This window comes from Rhinolophus sinicus, linkage group LG10, assembly GCF_036562045.2.
Source record: "Rhinolophus sinicus isolate RSC01 linkage group LG10, ASM3656204v1, whole genome shotgun sequence".
Taxonomy (NCBI): Eukaryota; Metazoa; Chordata; class Mammalia; order Chiroptera; family Rhinolophidae; genus Rhinolophus; species Rhinolophus sinicus.
The window spans coordinates 73,580,471-73,603,617 of NC_133759.1; the positions used below are offsets into that span (position 1 = coordinate 73,580,471).

At 36.5% G+C, this 23,147-nt stretch overlaps 1 protein-coding gene across 1 annotated transcript in view; it reads left to right on the forward strand.

Annotated features, from left to right (window-relative positions):
• The window catches only part of ADAMTS19 (ADAM metallopeptidase with thrombospondin type 1 motif 19), a 232,146-nt gene that overhangs the window by 153,093 nt on the left and 55,906 nt on the right, over positions 1-23,147 (forward strand). Inside the window, exons 14-16 of the mRNA XM_019756011.2 lie at positions 3,206-3,333; positions 7,198-7,318; positions 13,530-13,610. Of these exons, the coding sequence (XP_019611570.1) occupies positions 3,206-3,333; positions 7,198-7,318; positions 13,530-13,610 (330 nt within the window). The remainder of the gene's footprint in view (positions 1-3,205; positions 3,334-7,197; positions 7,319-13,529; positions 13,611-23,147) is intronic.

Here is a 23,147-nt window from a genome sequence, read left to right on the forward strand (position 1 = left end):
GGGACACACATATTCACCTCCAGCCCAGATTGCTCTGTCCTGAGCTCCTTAGCTGCTTACTCATGTGTTGCACAGACATCTCCACCCAATAGCCCCCCTTCATCTCTAATCAGCGTGCTCCAAGTTGAACATACCCCCTGCTCCTTTCCTCCCTCACACTCCCACCTTCTGCTTCTCTTACTGGGCTCTCACAGAGAATGGCATCAGCACTGACCCCCTTACCAAGCTAAGCCACAATCCTTCTTCAGTCTCCATTCATCTGGAATCAGTCAGCAAACCCTGTTTGTCCAAACCTTTCCACTGCCAGCATCTTTGTTCATAATTGCACCATCTCTCACTCGGATTCCTCACCTTCGCGCTGGCTGCAGCCTCACCCTCCAGCCCCTACTCCTTGTTTCAGCCAGGTTGGCCTTTTTAAAGGCCAGATCTGTCTATCACTGTGCCAAGTAATACACTTCCCTGAGTCCTATGGCTCTCAGGACCAATCTCAAACTTTCCTACCTGGTTTATAAGGCCGTTTTTGTGGCCCACCCCTTGGACTTCTCTCATTCCCTCTAGTCTCCAGCACAGGGAGGCCGAATGCTATTCCCTGCCTCATATCCACCTTGCCCTCTTATTTCTCAGCCCGTAAACATGCTCGTTTCTTGGCATAATACCTTTTCTTTCTCAAGCCTTGATCTCTCTCTCTCCTAATTTATTTACCTGGAAAACTTCTACTGATTTTTTGGACTCAATTTATTTCAAGGCCTCTAGAAAAAAAGAATCCCCCAGATCTTCCCAACTGGGTATGTGTCTCTTTCAAGTACCCCACAAGCACCCTGTGACAGCAGATTTTATTATGTCTGTATTCTCTCTGTTGTCTGCGCCTAGTGTTCAGTCTGGCAATGAAGCTTTTGATGAATATTTGTTGTATGAATTTGAAATATATAAACAATATATTGTCATTGTAAAAAAATAATCAAGATGACTATTCAGGTCATGAAAATCACCGTCTGATATTTTGAGGGTTAATCATGACTCTGCCTCTAACTCGCTGTGCGGTTTAATCACATTAAATTCATCTGAAATCTGCTTACTCAGATGTGAAATAAGAGATAGGAAATAGGTTCCCTTCAGATTAAAAAAAAAAATGTCAGGATCGGATGGGGATCAATTTAAAATGTTGAAGACATTGGCAATCATAATCAAATAAATTCCTAACTCTTATAAAGCAATGCTTATCACCAGAATAATCCATAATAGATATTTGTATAGTGAACAGGTTAGTGTTTTTGATAATACATTTTTGCAACACATATCATCAGTCAGTATGATGAACAAAATACACAGTAGTCTTCATGTATTACAGCACTATGCAAGAAATGGAAATATACAACACCTTTATTTATTTATTTATTTTTTAAGGAGGGCACAGCTCACAGTGGCCCATATGGGGATCGAACTGGCAACCTTGGTGTTATTAGCACCACGCTCTAACCAACTGAGCTAACCGGCTACCCCCTGAAATATACAATGCTTTTAAACATTCCAAGTCTTAATAACATATGGCACCTTAAAATGCAAGTGACTATTTCTGTTATATAATACACATACATGGATCTATGGCTAAGAGACTTAAATGGAGGCTATCAATGCAGTGGTGAACATTTATTTTTAGAGAAAAAAGAGGCATGGCTTTAACATGCAGGTATTTTGCATACTCGTGCTGAAATTTGGCTGAAATCCATGTTTAATGCATATCTTGGAAAGGGTTGGCCTCTTAAATCAAGACAGAGCCTACCTGCCAAGTCCTGGCATGTTAAATGGATCTCTATACTGTCCCAGTCTCGAGGGTGCACTCCAGGAAGGAAGATTGGTATCAAATGTTTATGTCATCTGTAAAGCTAAAGTAAGCACAGCGAATTGACAGTATGTTGTAAAAGGAGAAATACAAAGATTTTTATCTGCAGTCTTGCTTGGAATGTGAGTGGAATTTTCTAGACTAACTCCTGTCAACATTATTCATATATCTGGTTTGCTCCTCTTTTCAATGAAAACCCCAGAAAGAGAACTGTACATAAATACATACCACTTTTAAAGTGTTACAATTACAGCAGCTGTTTTTAAGTCCAAAGATATGACATAGTAAGCAGTCATTGAATAAACATACCCTACTTTGAGGTGTTAGAGCACACTGAAATGCTTTATTGCAGCTTCTAATGGCATCTTAAAGGAAAATCTCAAAACCATGCACATTGACGGCTTTGTTCCAACTCCTCAGAATTGTTCAGAGCAGGACTCAGAAGCCACATGTGAAAACTGTTTGAAATGTTCAATTCTGAAGGCTCATTTAACTGTCTGTCTTCTCTTTGCAAAGTGATAGCCAGTTCCCTGCCTCTGGCTGTCATTTGGTATTTATAGAACCCCAGCAGCATACGTGGAACTTAACTGAAGACATAGCGGAGATCAGTGTCAGAGACTGTAAACTATTTTCCATTCTATTTATATGAGCTTAATAAACAGTAAAGGGCCCCACTGGTGTCAAGCCAATAGAGTAGTAATGTAGCATGGAAATTGCTCTGAAGTTTCAGATTTGGATAATCCTACTACTGGTGTTACCAAATACTACAGCTCCTTTTTGGATGCTTAGAAATAGAAACGGCACTTGAGAAATGTTTTGGCATTCTTTGACTGAGCCTAATAGGCAAGTGTTTTAACTCTAACCATCCTACCGTATTGTTTCATGAAGCACTGAAGAAGACGGTCGTCCATTCAAGAATTCTTCACCTAGAACAGTGGTTCTCAACCTCGATGCCTTATGTACCAACATGCTTTTTGACTAAGCAGTAAAGGGGGCTGAGTCCTAGCCAGGACCTCAGTGACTGTGCATACCATTGGTTGTTTTCATGGGGTTGTATTGCATTTCTAAACATCCTCGTAACGGAAAATCTTCTGAGAATTGCTCATCTTGGAAGTTCTTCTTTCTCCCTTTAGTAACTTTTCAATTAGAAAACACTAAATGCGTAGGATTGAAAATTAGTGTATTGGACTTTAAAAGTGAGATATAATAACCCTCCAGTATTATCTACTCTAATAGAACATTACCTAGTTCACATCAAATTATATTTTTCACTCATCAACTGTTCTGAAAAATAAAGCTTGAGATAAAAATATTTATGGAGTCACTTATGCTTAGTATCTTTTTTTTAATCTACTCTGTATGTAGAAAAACCATGTGCCTTGTTTTGCTCTCCTGTTGGAAAAGAACAGCCTATTCTTCTGTCAGAAAAAGTGATGGATGGAACTTCTTGTGGCTATCAGGGATTGGATATCTGTGCAAATGGCAGGTGTCAGGTAAGACATTCTAAAAGGGAGACTGTGTCTGCTGAGGTAGCACTGGGGACCACTGAGCAGCCACATGGTATGGTGGAGAACTGTGTACCAAGATTCAAAAGATGAGGATGTATTCCTGACTCAACTCTGACCTTGACCAAGTCTGATCTACTTTGTATAATGTAGGGTTTGGACTAGCTAGTCTTTAATACCCATTACTATCTGAAAGAATCTGAGATTTTAATTCTGTCATATGCATATAACAGGTCTAAAATTGTAACACTTTGGGCTTTTTATGTCAAAACATTCCAGACCAAAAATGCAAGCACTCCAGTTCTCCATGTACTGGGTCTAAGACTGAGCCATGTGGTAAAAAGCTATAAAACCAGTCCTATTGTTCACTTAATCTTAAAGCATTTCAACAGACTGGAATCAACTGATTTTTAAATGTATATTCAATTATCTTATTATTCTTAACCCTTTCATTTCCCTTTCTTTTCCTTTTAAGAAATAATCTTCATCTACTACATGCATTTGTGTGCGTTTCTTTGTCATTAGAAAGATAGAAATTCTGTTAAAGTGAGGATGAAGAGCATAGTGGAAAGATCAAGGGCTAGGACTTAGAAGTTACTAGTTACTGCTCTGCCACTGTCTCAGGTTGGCTTTCCCGGAAGATTAATATGCGGGGAGTTTAATTAATATTTGGGGAGTTAATGATGAAGTGTTTTCATGATCAACATCGGTGTGGGAGGGGAAGGGAACAGGATTGGGCAGAGGGGCGAGTTGAGCTGTAGTGAAGTCACAAGACCTCAGCCGACCCTCTGGGGAGCATGGAAACTTGGATGGCTCTTCAGAGTTGTCCCCATTTGGGGTGAGATAAACTGCCCTTTTTACCCCCAGCGTCTACAAACATTTGGATGCAAGCTTCCCCGGGAAGGAGATAATGACCTTGGGAAAGGCAGTTTTCTTCAGGCTAGGCAATTTCTGAAAAGGGTTGATGGCTGAGAGCCATCAACTGATAAACTTCCCAGACATGGAAGGGAAATAAATCCTTTAGTTATGAAAATGAGTATCTGAGTGGAGCAGCACTGGATCCATGGCAGCTACTAAGAAATTGTGTTCTTGGGAAAATCACTTAAAATATGTTTGCAAACGTTAACTAATTTGTAAAATGAAGTAGTTGGACCAATGGTCATTGACTTTTTTGTATAATACACTCCTTTGAGAATTTGATGAAAAATTTGCTTTTTCCCCCCAGAAAAATGCACACCTGAGCACACACACACACACACACACACACCAAAATTTGAAAACAATTGTGAGCTATGAATGGATCCTTCTGTAGTCCAAAAGAAGTCTATGGACTTCTGGGTAAAAACTTGAAAACAACATGAAACTTAAATGCTTCACCAGCTCTAAAGTTCTATATTTTCCCAGGATGCTATTAAGTTTATAGCACAGAATCATGTAATACCATTGGCATAAGAAACAGTCTCATAATTACATATTAATTTCCTTTATTCTTTACCAGAATATGGCAGTAACCCAAAATGTAGTTTTCATTTGTCTGTGAAAAAAAAGCAAAACAACAACAACAACAAAAAACCATTGCAGGTATTCACCTCTACATTTTTTTTTAGAAGTAGATGATGGGCAATTAAAGCTTTTAATTTTATTTTGTCATTTTATGTAAATCTGTCAGGTTAGTGTATGTCTTAAGTTAATTTATTTTTCAAAAAAATTATTTTTCCAACTGTATATGCAACATACAATAGCCTAAATTGCTATGATTTCATTTAACGGTATTGTGTAAGCAGGGCTCTAGCTAGACATTAAAATTACAGCAACAAAAAATTATGCATAAGTGCTATGTGAATCTGATTATTATAATTAAAGTTCTGTGAAATGGATTGTGACTTCTGAGAACATTGGAATACTTCAAGATTCTGGCTTTTTAACTCAAATGCTTTATTCAGTCTTTCAATATAATTAAAAACATGCTTCTTTTAAGTACTGACAACCTTCTATATATTGGGTTTGGCTTGAGTGTTTTGTTTTATCACAAAGCTCATAGTAGTACTGAAGCTGAATGTAGAATTCTAAATTTGGTGAGTGGACTAAGAAGGGCAGTTGAAAACAGCTTTCTCCTGGTGACCCAATTTGGCTCTGTGATGTTTCCATCATGGAAAAGATGGAGAAAGCTCTACTCTGTATTACCACATTATCCTCCCATCTCTATCACGCCAGTGGTACCTCAGGTACCACTAGTTAAACAAAGTCATCCATCTTCAACTTTTGGAGTTAATGTGAGTATATTTTGATAAGTGTGGATATTTGAGACTATCAATTACAAATACAAAATCTTTGATTCTTATATTAAAAATATATGATCTTGGAGCCATGGCATTATGTCTGTCATTGACTTTTATTGTAGGTTTGCAGACTTGTAATATCCCAGCTACAAGGGTTAGAAAAACCTGAGACACTACTAGGTACTAATTTATGTAATCATCTATATACCATTTATTGAGTTTGTTGTATTTGCCAAGAAACAAACGGGATGCTGGAAGAAAGCAAAACATGGTGCTTTTGTTATTTCAAAACCACTTTAGGCTCTACTCTAAATTTTTTCTTCATTAGAACATGAAGGAGAGATTTTTTTTTCCCTACCCCAGGACTCCCAGGTCATTTCATGGCTCCTGCTTAGTGAACTCTTCCCATACTTTTGTTGTATTTTGTGGATTTTCTGTGGTGGCCACCTCTTTCTTTCGGAGATATTCTCTTTATTTCTCCTCAAATAAGCTTTGATTCGCTGGTCAGAATTCTCCGCGAATGCATTGCTTTATCTCTCTTGATACTGATACACCCTCCCTTGACAAAAGGAAGGGATGCAATATTATGTAGGTTTCATGTGATTTTTGTTCTCTCAGGATATTTATCCAGCAGCTGCATTTTATCATCGCCTGCTTCCCCCATCACAGCACCAACACCCACAGCAAAAGACTGTTTTTTTTCTGTTTTATTTAATATTTTAAAAATTTCTCTAAAATAGTTTTAACTTGTTCTAAGTGGATATATTATCTGTCTCTCTTGCAGCTCCTATTTCGAGGTAATTGTGTCATCCTACCATTTATTTCTGACGATACTGACATATTAAATTCTGCCCTTTGAGTATGCATAGCTTGGCAAAATATGATCATATTTACTGAACGGTGGGAGACTAACATTATTCACTAGGAAAGAGTCAGTGATTTAATCTCAGAAGATTTTTACTAACAAAATTCTTCTGGGAGCATATAAAAATTAATTTCCCCACTGTTTATATTTTCTTATAGCAGCCATGGGTTGTGAGCAGTTCTTACTCACATTTGTGTGCCGGATGCCAAAGAAGACGGGCATAGAAGTTTATTCGTGAACTGCAGTGAAAATAAACATTTATGTTTGGTTTTCACAAAGTTAACATTTAATATTCAGCATTGGCTTTGCAACTACTTTAGAAGTGGAGCCATCCATATAATGAATATGTTATCTGTTCTATGTTGAGTAGAATGAATGAGATTAATTGTGTTATATTTAATAGAAATGTGATTTCCTTTGGGCCTTGTGTAAATTGCATTTGTCTCAATATTTTTCCAAATTGCTTTAGCATATCATTTAATTTTAATATACGAAAAATACTCTCATCACTATCGTGCTAGTTGATCACTTGACAGATAATATTATTTGACATGAGCTTGCTGTATTGGTTTGCACCAAAGAATATGACATTTTACTAGTTTGTCAATTAAATATGTCTAGGTTGTAGAGATTATGTTTGTCCTAAATTAGTAGTTAAAACAGAAAAAGAAAAATCTCACTTTATGATGTATTGTTCTCTTGTTACAGAAAGTTGGCTGTGATGGTTTATTAGGGTCTCTTGCAAGGGAAGATCATTGTGGTGTATGCAATGGCAATGGAAAATCGTGCAAAATCATTAAAGGAGATTTTAATCACACCAGAGGAGCAGGTAATTTTTTTTTAATATTTTTCAAAATTAATAATCCGAACAATCTTTGGGGACAGAATTTACATAGAACTTTGACTTAACACATCAGTTTTGATTCCGTTGAAGATTTTTGTAATGGGTATTGAATGATTTGTCTTGATGATATACAATACATGTGATATGAGCCAGAAATTCTAACAAGCCCATTTCCCAATAATGAAAACATGAAGTCATCTGTTGTGCATTTAATAAATTGTAGCAGCAAGGGAATAATCTAATTTGCATTGGCAAATGTTATCAGATTTCTAACGGACCTTATTCTCCAATGCAAAGCATGATGTCTAAAAGAATAATTGATTTTTAACAGGTTGAAGCAACTATTGAGAGTATTCGTCTTCAGGTTTTCAGCTTTCCATTTTCTTTATTTTTTCTAAATGTTTTACTAACTTTGGAGGGAAAAGAAAACAGAGAGTCTTTAGCCATGTTGCATGGTGGGAACAATAACAGGGGAGTCAGAAGATGGGATGATGTTCCGGGCGTATTAATAGTGGCAAGTCATTCTCTATTCTTTTGTTTCCTCGTCTATAAATATTATTATTCGGGGGATATCAGGAGGAAATGATTATGAATGATCAATACAGTGTAAGTTTTAAAGTGATCCCCAACAAAAAGTAATATTATCTATACTGAAATATAATGACCTACAAATATGCTTTATAGACAGATAATGCTTTATGCTCAGGTCCTCAAGTTCACTGGGAGGAAGCAGACATTACAGTGTTTACATTAGTTTCTTAGCTGGACATCTACCTATTGAACTGTCTTAGTATTTGTGATTATATTTTTATCATCTTTAATATGCCTATATTCCATAAGTCAACTTTTTCCTATTTGAAATTCCTTTCTTGTTCAAATATCAAAAACCCTGAGACTAAACTATGTATTAGTTTAAATACAAAGGACAAGCCATTGATGTTTGAATACTCAAGAAAACAGTTCATTCTAGATAAAAGTCCTTCAGAAAAGAAAATTAGACACGGCCCTCTAAAGTTGAATACAACCTTTTGCTAGCCCCCAGTAGAATAAAAGGTAAGTAAGCTGGAAAATTTTGAAGCCTAAAAGTAACTAAGGCCCAGGGTAAATTGTAGATCAAAATCTCAGTCTCCAAAGCTATGAAAAAGGTGACAGGTCCTACAAGTCAAAATCTGCCAGAACTCAATGAGAAAAGTCATATGTAAGTGTAACAGGCTCTCAGACTTTCAACTAAGAAGTACAATTGTAATGCAATTATAGTGCAATTATCAGCCTGATTGTGATGGGTAAAGTATTTATGATGCATAAGTTCAAATAAAGACTGAAAGACTAAAGATTGAAAGATACTAGAATTTTTGAAGCGCGTTCTTGTCCAGTTATTTCATATGCATGGAAACAGATCACCGAAGAATACTGGTGCATATTTAGCACTGATATCTTTATTTCATTGTGATAACACTTGATTTTCCCACCAAGCATAGAAAACAGAAATAACCGGTTAACACTCGAGTGATGCTCGTCATTCCGTCGGCAGTTATGTGGATACATTTTTTCCCCAGATTCCTACTCAACCTCCTTTGTTTTTATTGCACCTTAATTTATACTTGTGTTCATTTGTTTGTTTGCTATAGGTAAGTTATACTAATGGCATCTGGTATTTGGAAAATGTCTATGATGCCTAAGATATTGGGAGTGTCAGAGACTAATATTACTTTCTTCCTAAAAGTCCATGCTAGTTTCACACTGCTCACAGGGTAGAGACAACGATTCTTAACTTTGACCATAAAAAAATGTCCTACGTGATGCTGTTTCTACTTGTCTGTCGGCATCCTCTCACACCCAGGTCCCTTTCCTCCTCTAAGCTATGGCCACTAGATTTCTTACAAATGCTCCAACTGTCCATGTGTCCTCCAACACCGTGCTTTTAAAAATATGGTTCTGTTAGCTTCCCCTTAGTTTTGCCTGTTAATTCCTAGACATCACTCAGATCTCAGTTCATATGTCACTTATTCAGTGCGGTGTTCCCGGAACAACCTCCACCTCCTACCACTGACAACTAGTTTGGTGATGCTTACCATGTTTGTATCCATATGGCGTAGCTCCAGGCACATTTGCAATTGAACATTCATTGGTTTTTACTTCCCCACTAGACTCGAAGATCAATGAGGAAAAATTGCATTCTGATTTTTGTTCAGGACCATGTTCTCAGTGGTCAGCATAGTGTGTGATCCAGTAATATGTGTAAATTCAATGGATAATGAAACGTTACACTGAGGACTTTCAAAACCAAAAATCTGCTCAAGTCCTTAATTATATCACGGGCTTCATCTCCTTGTGACTTTCGGAATGTTGTATTCATTTCCCTTGAGACAATTTTATCCTTATAGTTTATGGACTTCCTAAAATATCTTGAAGGAATTGCAGCCTTACATGGTCCAGTTGGCCATGCATGCTGTATATATTGTATGAGTAACACATGTGCAGACACAAGTGGGTGTTTTCTGTCCCTGTGCTCTATTTAGGGTTTGCTCAATCATTTTTGTTGGAGCTAGAAAATAAACTTAAAAGGGTTTTTTTTTTTTTTCTTTTTGTACATTTATCATGTTTTTCATTGTAACTTGCCTAGCCAGGGGATAATTTTTTCAAGGAACTTTTAAAGGTAAATTGTGTATTTGGCCAGTTGTGGAACTATATAGTTACCAGTACGAGGTCTGACAATTAAGTTCGAGAACTTATCCTAGAAAAAGTGCTACATACCTCATTGCTGAATATCACTATGGTTACCTTTGAAGTACTCCCCGTGTACACGAAGAAGAAAATGTGCATAACATGTATTATTCTTAGTATAAGAACACAGCTCTTAGACTCTGTTTGCCACAGCAGTAGGAGAGTCATAGTGTCATGTATTCTGTTCTATAAAATAGTAGCAGTGGGTCATAGCTGAAAGCACATAGTAGAATCAGAGACATCTGAGTTCAAAGCTTGAGTCAGCTTATTACTGACAATACAGCCATGAAAAAGGTTTTTATTTTTACTACCTTTATTTTCTCATCTATTAAATAAGAAATGTAATATATACCTTGGATGTCATCATTATGATCAAATGTAATAATTTATGTAAATAATAATAGTGACTAGCACATAGCAGTTGTTCAAAATGTGGTATTTTTCATTGTAACTACCACGAAAATGATTGTTATCAGCATTTTAAGATGGTTAATAATGGGATTTTTGGTTATAAGATAAGATAGGATGTTCCTATGTACAAAGCAAACTGTCATAATGTGAGGATAAAATTTATGATATTGACCTTATAGGTTTTATTGCAACTTCTAAACTTGGCAGTAGCCACTCTTACATTCACTTCTTTAAAAAATGCACATTCTCAATTGTGCTAAATGGCTCATTTACTGAAAAATATCTAGCCCCCCAGTCATTGGCTATCTTTCTTCAAATGTCTGCTTAATAATTTTCTTCATCTCTTTCTTCTTTAATTAAATTCAGTTTAATTCACCTATCCTCCAAACCATTCCAATTGAATGATAGAAAATTGCTGTACTGTAACTATAAACTTAGCTATAACTATTGTCCTAATGTACAGTAGTTTACTGCTAAACTCAAAGAGGAGTTAGCAGTTACTTTTCCCTATCTACTCTTCTTTTCTACATCTCCAAACACTTTGCTGAATTCATTTGCTCAGAGATTAAGTCACCTCTTGATTGTGACATCCAGTCACAATCTCCTTTCTCTTTGATTCTCTACAGCTTATGACACAGTTGACCAATAACTCTTCTTGAGATATTCTAATCCTTTAATTCCATTGTACCAACATAGCCAACTTTCCACCTTCTTGGGATTATTCCTTCTCTGTTCTTTCCTGCTTTGTTTTTAATCTCTCTGTTAATGATTGTCACCAAGGTGGAGTCTCTCAGTTTTTCCCACTTACTTTCATGGCTTAAATGACTGCCTCTGCAAAGATGCCTCCCAAAGGTACTTCAGTAGCCTGACCTTGCTCTGGAGTTCCAGAGAGCTTCCTGGATGTTTTTACTGGTGTGTTACACCATTTTATTAACTACCAATTCCAAAGCTGTGTTTATTGGACTATTACTACAACTTGACTTCCACATTCCTATAAACAATGGCCCCATTCTCACATAATAATAATAATAATAATAATAATAATAACAATAATAAAACATTATTGTCAATGTTTATTTTCCCACTTTCTATTGGTTCTCAAGTTCAGAATGTTTTTTCCTTCACAGTGCCTTCTGGATTTTCTACCTTAGCCTCCACGGATTTTTACATTAGACGCCCGACACTGTTATTCACAACTACATTGCTGGGCATCCTGCACCTGCTGCCAGACAAAGCCTCTTAAACCAGTATTTAATCAACAAGTTCATTGCTATAGAATGTCCAGTAGCTGCACATTGATAAGTTCAGTGTCCTGGGCATACGTTTAAACTCTCTTCAGTAGAACCATCTTCTTACATCTTCTTATTCTGTCAGAATTATTTTATTTTTGTGCTACTAAGGATTCCACTTACTTCCTTACTTTTATTTATTATATACAGTGAACACATCATGCGCGTGCACGCGCACACACACACACACACACACACACACACATCCTATCCGTTCTTCAAAGACAGTTCATCTATTTCCTCCTTTGTGAAGCTTTCCTTGACTGTCTCTCCTCTGAATCATAGTGGTTCTGGCTGATGTCAGCGTTTCTCAAACATGAGTAATGTATATAAACATTTACAAGGGAAAAAGGAAAAATAAATCCCACTTCTGTGAGTTAAAAATAGCAACAAACCTTTTGAGTGGTGATGTGATCAGAGAAGGAGGACAGTTTAAACAACATACTAATATCCTTTAGCAGGGAGGTAACCATAGCATTTTGCATGTGACCTTTTAAACATAATTTTTGAAGTTTTATTTAATATATATATATATATATGTATATGTATATGTATATATGTATATAAGGTATTTCTGCCTTGTTTTCCCAATTTGATTATAAACTCATTGAGTGCAAATACTTTCTTACCTTACTTCTGAGGACATATAGGCAGTAAGCATTTGTTTCCATTTCCATTGCTGCCTATTTGTTCATGTAACAAAATGATAATGTTTGTATGGCTTGGTATTAGTAAAAATGGTTAAATTGAATAAGCAGTGTTCGCTAATGGAAATTATGATTGGAAAAGCACATGCCTCTAATTCCAGCCACTGCCACCAGGTGGGGTATATGCCACCTTTTGGTATACACCAAATCATTGCAACAGTTTGAGGAATTTGAATAATTAAGCAGATGACTCTGGGATTAGCTATGGTGCCTTTTTAAAAGTATTTTGAAATTAGGTTTTTATCAGATATATGGAACTACACAGTTATACTAAGAAGAATATTAAATACTATTTCAATGTAATTTTAAAGCGTAACTATTCAGCCAAAAGTAGGCATCTTACTCTATACTATTCTGCACTAAATGAAGTCTTGATTTTGACTTTTTCTGCACATTCTCTCTTCTATCCCACTGTATCTTATTTCACTTCAAGCATTACTTTTCTAAACCTCTGCCGAAAAATCTTGCCTGAGCAACAATGAATTGTGTCTTGTTTCTAGCTGCCTGACACCTTCCTGGGTGACACTAGATTGCTTTGGACTGAGGGAGGGCCTTACACTTAGTTGTCTCCAGCCTATTTCAGAACCCCTGCTTAGTGTCCTCAGGGAGGGCGCGGTCTCTCCTGTCTTATGCTCAGCTACTGCAGGGACCTGATCCCTTCTGGCTGTTTCTCTCCAGCTGCCTGTCCTTCTTCCCCACACTTTCTAACTTAAAGGAGTCCCAGGAGCAAAATCTGAGGTTGTTTGCTGTCGTCCAAAATCCACTGTGTTTCTAACTAGCTGGCCCATTGTGTTTTTTCTTGACTCACAGTTCACAAGGTATCAGTAAGCTTTTCACATAAAACGCAGTTACCTGTTTGTCCTTGATAGTGCTCTGGACTTAACATCTTTCCAAGAAACTTCTCCACTTGAAATTATGACAGCTTTTGTACATAGAATTTGTGTCCCCATAGGTATTGAAATATCATAGAGAAAACCGGAACCAAAAGAAGAAATGACAAGTCAATTAAGAAAAGGGATCGTATAAGAACTCAAGATTTATTTCATATTTTATTGACTCTTGCAGGTTATGTGGAAGTGCTGGTGATACCTCCCGGAGCAAGAAGAATCAAAGTCGTGGAGGAAAAGCCTGCGCACAGCTATTTAGGTAATCTGTGTTACAGACACAGAGACCATCCAACCTGGAGCCCAGCTCCCTGCCCTGAGGCTTCTGTGGTGACGAGGATGTTAACCTGTTTCAATTTCCCAGGAAGCCCCTCTTGTCATATCACGTAGAAATTTCTTTCCTTCTCTCCCAGGGGCTTCCCAGGAGCAAAAGCAATCTGGCTGTCTGTGTGTTTTTGGGGGGGTATGAATTGCTTCCACATGTTAGTGCAAGTTAAAAACAACAACAACAACATTCATTGGATGATTTGGGTGTGCTTTAGTTCATATATATGCATTTATATAAAGTACATTTCATAAATATATTTATATCATATATATGCACATAGTTATGCATATCATTTATATTTATTGCATATGTAAATGCATATACATAGGTGTGTGTATATAAAACAATTACTTTAGAATTAGGAAATCTTGTGGAATTCTTAAAAATATTTCTACATACTAAAAGGACTTAATCTTTTAATGGGAAAAAATGCTCTCTCTTGCCTCACTTCAGGTATACTCCTATGAAGAGAGTATTTTAAATTTTTAATTATTGCTGTGCAAGGAATTGTATCAGCTGTTTTAATTACGCTAATTAAAGATTTTTAAATATATGAAAGAAAATACTAAGTTGTCAAAATACATAGTGCTTTTTCCATTAAAATTTCAAACTAAATCATATGAAATGATCTTTTATTAGTCACAGATAGAGAGAGCTAATGTGATTAGGTCTGACAAAACATTTAATATTCTCCCAGAATTTAAATATTGTATGTATATTATTTTAAAGAAAGCCTTCATGTCTTTTCTTAACAAAAATAATGTCCTCATTATTCTTTCCCAATAGGGAAATACTTTGTACATAGTAAAATCCAATATTACGTGATTATTTCTACTCTGCAGTATTTAAGATAGTCTACACTTGGATTGAATTATTTTTCTCATTAGGGTTTGCTTTCTAGGAGTAGGAAAATTTGAGGAAAGGGGAAAGTAAAGAAATTCTTTGTCATGTGGCACACTGATTAATTTGTTATTACTAATATTTAAATTTGTATGCTTTTACCTACTATGGATGGTTTTTAAATGCATTTTAAGTGCAAGTAAATCATCCCAGATGTCCAAATTCAGATTAAAGCTCTAATACCCAGTTTTTGGAGACACTGTGCAAACTCTAGACAATTTCAGTACATTCATTCCCTAGCAGATATTTGGCTATTACACTGGGGAATAAGTTTTCTTTTTTTTCCAAGCTGGAAAGGAACATAGATGTCTCAAATGGAGTTTTCTCAAATTCTTCAAAACTCTCCATTGTACAACGATTTTAAGTAACCTCAAGAATGTGGTTAAATAAACAAGCCAATTGCACAAATGGGAAGTCTCCATGCTCTCTCTAACTCCTTACTTCCCAGGCTCTTTAACCAATCTATTCTCATTTCTGTCTCTTGTCTGTAGCAACTGCCTTTGTCAAGGTCAGCATGTGCCTTCCATATTGGACAATTCAATGGTCACATATTATTTGACCTATAAGTAGCATTCAAAACTGTTGACCTTTCCTCAGTTCATTAAATACTTTCTTCTTTTGGCTTCTAATGCCTGAGGCCTCATTGGATGCCCCTTACTGGTCACTTTTGTAGGGTTTTCAACCTCTGTGTGGTTTCCATACTGTTGGCTGAAGCTGGTCCCTGCTCTCCTCCCTGCTAACTATTTCCCTAGGGAATTGCAGCTAGCCCCATTGCTTTTCCCTGTTTATTTAATGCAAATTATCAAATGTGTTATTTGCACCTCAGAAATAGTAAGTCTCATTCAAAAATTTTATTCCATCCCATGCAGAAATCTCGTCCTCCTTTAGTGTCCCCCATTGCGGTAAATGTCACTGTATTATTATAGTGTCCTGTGACTGCTGTAACAATTACCACAAACTTGGTGGTTTACAAGAGCAGAAGTGTATTTTCTCACAGTTCTGGAGATCATACTCAGTTTTAATGGAGCCAAAATCAAGATGTCTGCAAAGCCATGCTCTCTCTCTGGAGACTCTAGGGGAACACCCATTCCTTGCCTCTTCCAGCTTCTGATGGCTACCAGCCTTCTTTTGCTTGTGACGACACCGTTCCAGTATCTGCTTCCCTAGTGTCGTTGCCTTCTCCTCTTTTTCTGTGTTCAAACCTCCCTCTTCCCACCCCTTCTAAGGGTACATGTTGACTGCATTTCAGGACCACCTGGATAATCCCTCTGTGTCAAGATCCTTAACTTAATCATGTCTACAGAGTTATTTGTTTGTTGTTCGCCATGTAAGGTAGCATTTTAGGTTCCAGGAATTCAGATATGGATCTCTCTCTCTCTCTCTTTTCTTTCCCTTTTTTTTTTTTTTTTACTTAATAACACTTTTTTAAAATTGTGGTAAAAATACACATAAAATTTACCATCTCAACTATGTTAAGTGTCCAGTTCAGTGGCATTGAGTACATTCACCTTGTTGTACAACCGCCACCACTATCATCTCCAGAAGTCTTTTCATCTTGCAAAACTGAAAGTCTTTACCCCTTAAACAGTAACTCCCTGTTCCCCCTCCACCTTTCCGCTGCTAACCACCATTGTACTTTCTATCTGCATGGATTTGACCATTCTACATACCTCATATACATGGGATCATACAGTAACTATCCTTTTGTCACTGACTTGTATCACTTAGGATAATGTCCTCAAGATTTATCCAGGCTATAGCAGTGTCAGAATTTCCTTTCTTCTTGGCTTAATAATGCTCCATCATTTCTATATATCACTTTTTGTTTATCCATTCCTTCATCCAGGGATACTTGGGTTGCTTCTATGTTTAGCTCTTGTCACTAATGTGTCTATGAACATGGATGTACAAATATTTAAGACCCTGATCTTCATTCTTTTGAGCAAATACCCAGAAGTAGAATTGCTGAATCATGTGGTAAGTCTGGTTTTAATTTTTTTGAGACACTGCCACACACCATTTTCCATTCTCATCAATAGTGTGCAAGGGTTCCAGTTTCTCTGTATCCTCCCCGACGTTTGTGGGTTTGTTTATTTTAACAGTAGCCATCTTAGTGGGTGTGAGGTGATATTTCAGTGTGGTTTTGATTTGCATTTCCCTAATGATTACGATGTTGAGCATCTTTTTGTGTGCTTGTTGGCCATTTATATATCTTCTTTGGTTAAATGTCTATTCTAGTACTTTGCCCATTTTTCAATTAGGTTGATTAGGTTTTTCATTTTTTTTGTTGATGTGTTTTAGGAGTTCTGTGTATATCTTGGATATTAATCCCTTATCAGATAGATGACTTAGAATATTTTCTCCCTTTCTGTGGCTTTTTATTCTGTTAATAGTGTCTTTTGATGCACAAAAATTTATATATATGCAATTATTTTTAATTTTTCATGAAGTTCAATTTGTCTATTTTTCTTTTATTACCTGTGCCTTTGGTGCCACATCCAAGAAATCACTGCCAGATTCAGTGTCGTGAAGCTCTTGCCTTATGTTTTCTTCTAAGAATTTTATAATTTTAGATCTTACATTTAGATCTTTGATCCATTTTGAGTTAATTTTTCTATATGGTTCAACTTCTTTTTTCTGCATGTGGTTATTCCGTTTTCTTAGCACCAATGGTTGAAAGACTGTCCTTTCTCTACTGAATGATCTCGGCACCCTTGTCAGAAATCATTTGGCCATATATGAGAAAGTTTATTTCTGGGATCTGTATTCTATTCCATTGGTCTATGTGTCTGTTTTTATGCCAGTAGCACACTGTTTTGATTACTGTAGCTTTCTAGTAAGTTTTGAAATCAGGAAGTATGAGTCTCCAGCTTTGTTCCTCTTTTACAAGATTATTTTGGCTATTTTGGGTCACTTGAGATTCCGTATGAATTTTAAAATAGGGTGTTTTTTTTAAATTTCTGCAAAAAATAGGACATTGGGATTTTGATAGGGATTGCATTGAATTTGCAGGTTATTTTTGGATAATGTTGACATCTTAACAGTATCAAGTCTTCCAATCCATGAACCTGGAATGTGTTTCCATTTATGTCTTTAATTTCTTTCAACAATGTTTTTTAATTTTCATTGTATAAGTCTTTTATCTCCTTGGTTAAGTTAATTCTGAAGTATTTTATTCTTTTGGATGCTATAATACTATAAATAGAATTGTTCTCTTAATTTCATTTTCTGATTGTTCATTGTTAATGTATAGAAATGCAACTTCTTTTTGTGTGTTGACTTTATATCCTATTACTTTGCTGAACCTATGTATTAATTCTAACAGAGTTTTTCTTTTTGGTAGACTATTTAGGGTTTTCTACATATAAGATCATATCAGCAAAGAGAAATACTTTTACTTCTTCCTTGGTGATTTGGATGCCTTTTGTCTTCCTGAATTTGGTTTGCTAGTATTTTGTTGAGGAATTTAACATCAATGTTCATAAGGGAAATTGGTCTGTAGTTTTGTTTTTGTTTGTTTGTTTTGTTTTTTGTAGTGTTTTTGTCTAGCTTTGTGTGGGGACAGAGCCAGGAGTGCAGTTTCCAGGCTCTCAGCCTTACGTGGAAAGGTGCTGGCTCAGATAGTAAATGGCCATCAACTGTGATTGGATGGCCATCAGCTGTGGCTAGTTGGCCGTCAGTTGTAACCAGTGAGCCATTGGCCACTAATATAACTGCCATGGCTACGCTACCAGCAAATGGGGGCTAGCAAGAAGATGGTGGCTGAGCTAACAAGAGTGGATTGCAGTTAGCATGGCGGATTGCAGCTAGTAAGTGAGGTTGGTTGGTAGAGAAGTGGATGGCAGGTTGCGGACAGTGTGGCTCTTGCCTCCTGTGTCTCCAACCCAGTCTCCAGCGAGACCATAGTGGTATGACTCCTCTACCTATGGCTCCGTGGGTGTTCCTTTTTGGCCTCACCATGTCCTGCATTCTTATGTGGGGAGCAGGACCAGAGACACTGCCTGACACCCTGCATGACACTTTGGTATCGTGAAAACGCTGGCCTCGTAGAATGAATTAAGAAGTCTTCCTTCCACTTCAATTATTTGGAAAATTTGACGATTGGTGTTGGTTCTTCTTTAAATGTTTGGTAGAATTTATCAACAAAGCCATAAAGTCCAGGGCTTTTTTTTGGGGGGGGGATATTTTTGATTACTGATTCGGTCTGCTTACTAGTTATAGTTATATTTAGGATTTTTGTTTCTTTGTGATTCAGTCTTGGTAGGTTTTCTCTTTTGAGGAATTTGTTCATTTCATTTAGGTTATCCAGTTTGTTAGCATGCAATTGTTCATAATACTTTCTTATAATCCTCTGTATTTCTGTAATATCTGTAATGTTCCCAATTTGATTCCTGATTTTCAGTTGTGTCTTTTTTCCTTCTTAGTCCATCTAGCTACAGGTTTGTCAATTCTGTTGATCTCTTCAAAGACCCAACTTCTGATTTTGTTGATTTTTCTCAATTATTTTTTCATTGTTTATTTCACTTATCCCTGCTCTAGTCTTTATTATTTTGTTCCTTCTCGTAGCTTTGAGTCTAGTTTATTCTTCTAGTCCCTTAAGTTATAATATTAGGTTGGTCAATTTGAGATCTTCCTTCTTTTTTCATGTCAGTGTTTATAGCTATAAATTTCCTCCATATCGCTCCTTTCACTGTGTCCCATCAGTTTTGGGATGTTGTATTTTCATCTCCATTTGTCTCAAGATATTTTCTAATTTCCCTTGTGATTTCTTCTTTGCTCCACTCGTTGTTTATGTTGTTTCATTTCCACAAATTTGTGATTTTCCAGTGTTCTTTCTGTTATTGATTTCTAGCTTCATCCCATTGTGGTCAGAGAAGCATCTTTGTATGATATCTAACTTTTAGGACCTGGATATCTTTGGGAGGAAGACATTATTTATCCTACCACAGTCACTGATTTCTATCCAGTTGTTTATACTCAAGCTAGGAGTTCCCCTTGATAACTCTCTTTACCACTCGAATACAAACGACTCCCTATTTCATTGTCCTGCTTTATTTCCTTTATAGCACTTATCACTCTGAATTTTCTTATTTGTTTACATGCATGCTTTCATATTGTCTATGTCCACTGTTAATTCTTGAAGGCAAGGATCATTTAGTTCAGAGCTATAACTGCAGTAACTGAAACAGAGTCTGGCACACAGGAAATAATGAAGACTTTCTGAGTGAATTTTAATTAAGAAAAGATGATTCACATATGTATAGTGATTAGTATGAGCCAGCGCAGTAAATATAGCCATTAAATAAATCCTCACAACCTCTCTGTGAAGTATGTACTACTAATTTCCCAGTTTTTAAAATCAGATAGTAAAGGAACAGAGAATTTAAGTTTCTTTTCCAAGGTCACATGTAGCCACGCAACAGCTTAACCTTTTGTTTCCTTCTATCTGCCCCCATAGAAAGGAGAGTCTGTAAGACAATCCTTTCAGGGACTTTGTTAAACCTTTGTGTTTGCACCTTATGCCTCCCTGTTTGGTCCCAGAAAGATGACTGGACAGTCAATGACGAGTAAGATTCCTCACGGAAGGAACAACTCAAACCAGACCAGTCATGGGGACCAACAGGAGAACCCACGGGGTTCACAGAGGGGGGCACAGCCCCACCTTCCTCAGGCTAAGGAAAGCCTCAGCCTCTGTGGCTGCATTCCTTCCCAAAACCTGCAAGGGAAGTGATCCAATGAGGTGCTCTCCATCTATTCACATGCATCTAGGTTTTGTCCCTTGGGGAAGTTGAGACTTAGGGTCCAGCTGTCTGCAGGCAAGGGTGATTGACTCCAATTGGTTTTCTATTAAGATGTATGAGATTCACAGATAATGCTAATGCCTTATGTGAATATCAATAAAAGCCACCAGTCGGCTTGATTCTGGGTTCCTCTTTCATGACTGCGAGGCCCCCTGGCCTTCTGAGATTTAACTGCATTAAGTCTCTGTTTCTTTCTTTTTTAAAAAACTTAACCTTAAGCCGCTCCTTTTCCTTCCCTCACTGCCCGTGTTGCACTGGACGCGACAGTCACACATCTAAAAAGCTATGATCCTGGATTTAAACCCAAGCAGTGTGACCATAATATCTGGTTCCTACAGTCTCCCTTTTATTTTTTATTTTTTAATCATCACCTTCCATGCAACACTTGTGATTTTAAAGTATAGTCATACATAAACAAATTTTCCTTGAACTTTCCCCAAATTCCCTCTTTTCCCCCTTTTCTTAACTAATGTGATCAATTGTTGCATAGAATTAGTTCAGCGGAATACAAATCATGAAATGACAGTTTTGTTCTCCAATCACTACCTCCAAGTCTGCCAGATCCTATCCACTTTCCCTGATGCAGCTCTCTAAACATAAATCTCCAATCACTTTTTATTAAAAGGTCATTCAACTTAAAAATGGAATCACATATCTGTGTTAAGTGTCTGGCCTTATTAATGTCAGTTTTCCTTGTGCTTAGTATTAGGCTTAGGCCTAAATTGCCAGGGTCTTTTTCTTGTATAAGGAAATAGCATCAGTGCCCTTAAGTATCCTGAGTACTAGTCTGGAGATTAAATCAAGGTTGAAAATACTAATATGTTACCATGTTTATTTGAGAACCCATTAAGTTTCCTTACTTGCTTAAGTGAGGAAAAAAAAAAGTATTCTGATGAATAGTGGGAGGGTGCAAGAAGGAAGACAGAGATCAGCTGTCTAATCCAATTAAGAGATTAGGAGTGGGGAAAATGCAGAGCCTTCTAGAGACATTGGAGAAGTTAAACTGTTGAAACTTGTTGGAAAATGCATGTGAATATTGATAGAAGATGCAGATTCGAAGATGACTTCTAGGTTTCTGGGAGAAACAACTGGGCAAATAATGATGGCATTTATTGAGATAGGGCCCACGGATGAGGGGCAAATTTAGAAAAAAGAAAGAAATGACCCAGTATTAAAATCCTAGATTTCAAGTGTAGAATACTAGATTTCAAACCTGTGATATGTATTCTCTGCCTAAAGAATGGGAGAGAATACATATTATAAATCACATTTCCTAAAGGCTCCTTTGGGCATTGGAAGGAAGTCATTGAAAAATCTTCATCTGAAAAAGCATTAGCCAAAAGAAAGGAAAAGAGATCATATCCTGGCAAACTGATCATTCTGTAACAAATTAACTTGTCTACATCAAACTATATATTATCTCATAGGAGACATTTAATTTCCTCCCAATCCAGTTACTCTTTTTCATTAATCTCTCTTTGAATTGTATTCCCATATGCAATTATCATCTGCTTTTCTGAAGATCGTGACTTTATTATTTGGTTACTAATTTAATAATTTATCAAAAAGCCTAAAATGGAGAGTGAAGTAGGTCAGATAGATCACATGTAATATCTTTACAAAATCATTATAGCTTATGATTTTTTAAAAATCTAAAAAAGATCATATGGGTCAACTTACCTTGCCTGAAGCTTTGCATACAATCCTCTATGGAAAAACTTCTCAGTAAAAACAATTATAAGTGTTGAGGAAAACACAAAAGGAGGAAAAAAATGCTTTCTAAATTACCCCTGAACTGGAAAGAAATTAAGGAATCCTCACATGCCAAAAACAAAGTGAGAACAGGAAGCCAGAGTATTTAGCTGCCTGAAGCCCCACTTATGCCTAATCCTGGTGACCAGTTTAGGCTTCCAGGGCCCAGGGATACTGTGGTCAGAAAACAAAACCTAAGACCTTTGCAAAGTAGTAACTCTAATAGGAGACCCCTGCATGAAGCAGGACCCCAAAGGGCTACAAGCTCAGTGCAAAGGAGAGATAGAAATGCAATTGCACCTAAAAGGAGAAAGAAAGGAAATGTGTCTGTATTAACATGGATACTTGGCAGAGGTAGAAAATCAACTTCCCTGAAAATTTGTAACCGAAACCAAATGTTCATACAGATTTGCAGCACTAATTTACCTTAACTATGAAGTCCAAAACCCTCAAGGCGTTTATTTTCATGAGGTTACTACGGTGGCTGGCATATGCAAATACAAAATTTTTTGAAGTAATGCACCTTCAAACCAGGCCTCAAAGGGATTCTATAAATTGCAACAAATAAAATTTTATGATTAAAGAAAAAAGAAATTCAGAAAACACAAAAGGAAATGTATAAACAAAACACAGTAAAAATATGGGAGAGCAGAATCAGACATATATATGTTTTTATCATATACAGAAAATAGAACAATCTACAGAAAATAGAACAATTTTATGGTCGATATGTTTAAATATATAAAAGAAGGATTTACCAATAAGAATAAAAATTGACTAAATACATATTTAAAGAACCAAATATAATTTTTAAAATGAAATTTAAAAAACTCAATCAGCAGAAAACAAGATAGGAGAAAAATAACAGAAATACATAGTAAGCAGGAAAAAAGAAAACATAAAGTAAGATGGTATAAACAAACCAAAACATGCCAGCATTCTTAACAAACATTTAAAAATTTAAATCTCTAGTTGAAAGACAAAATTTATAAGACTGGATTTTAAAAATAATTTAGGT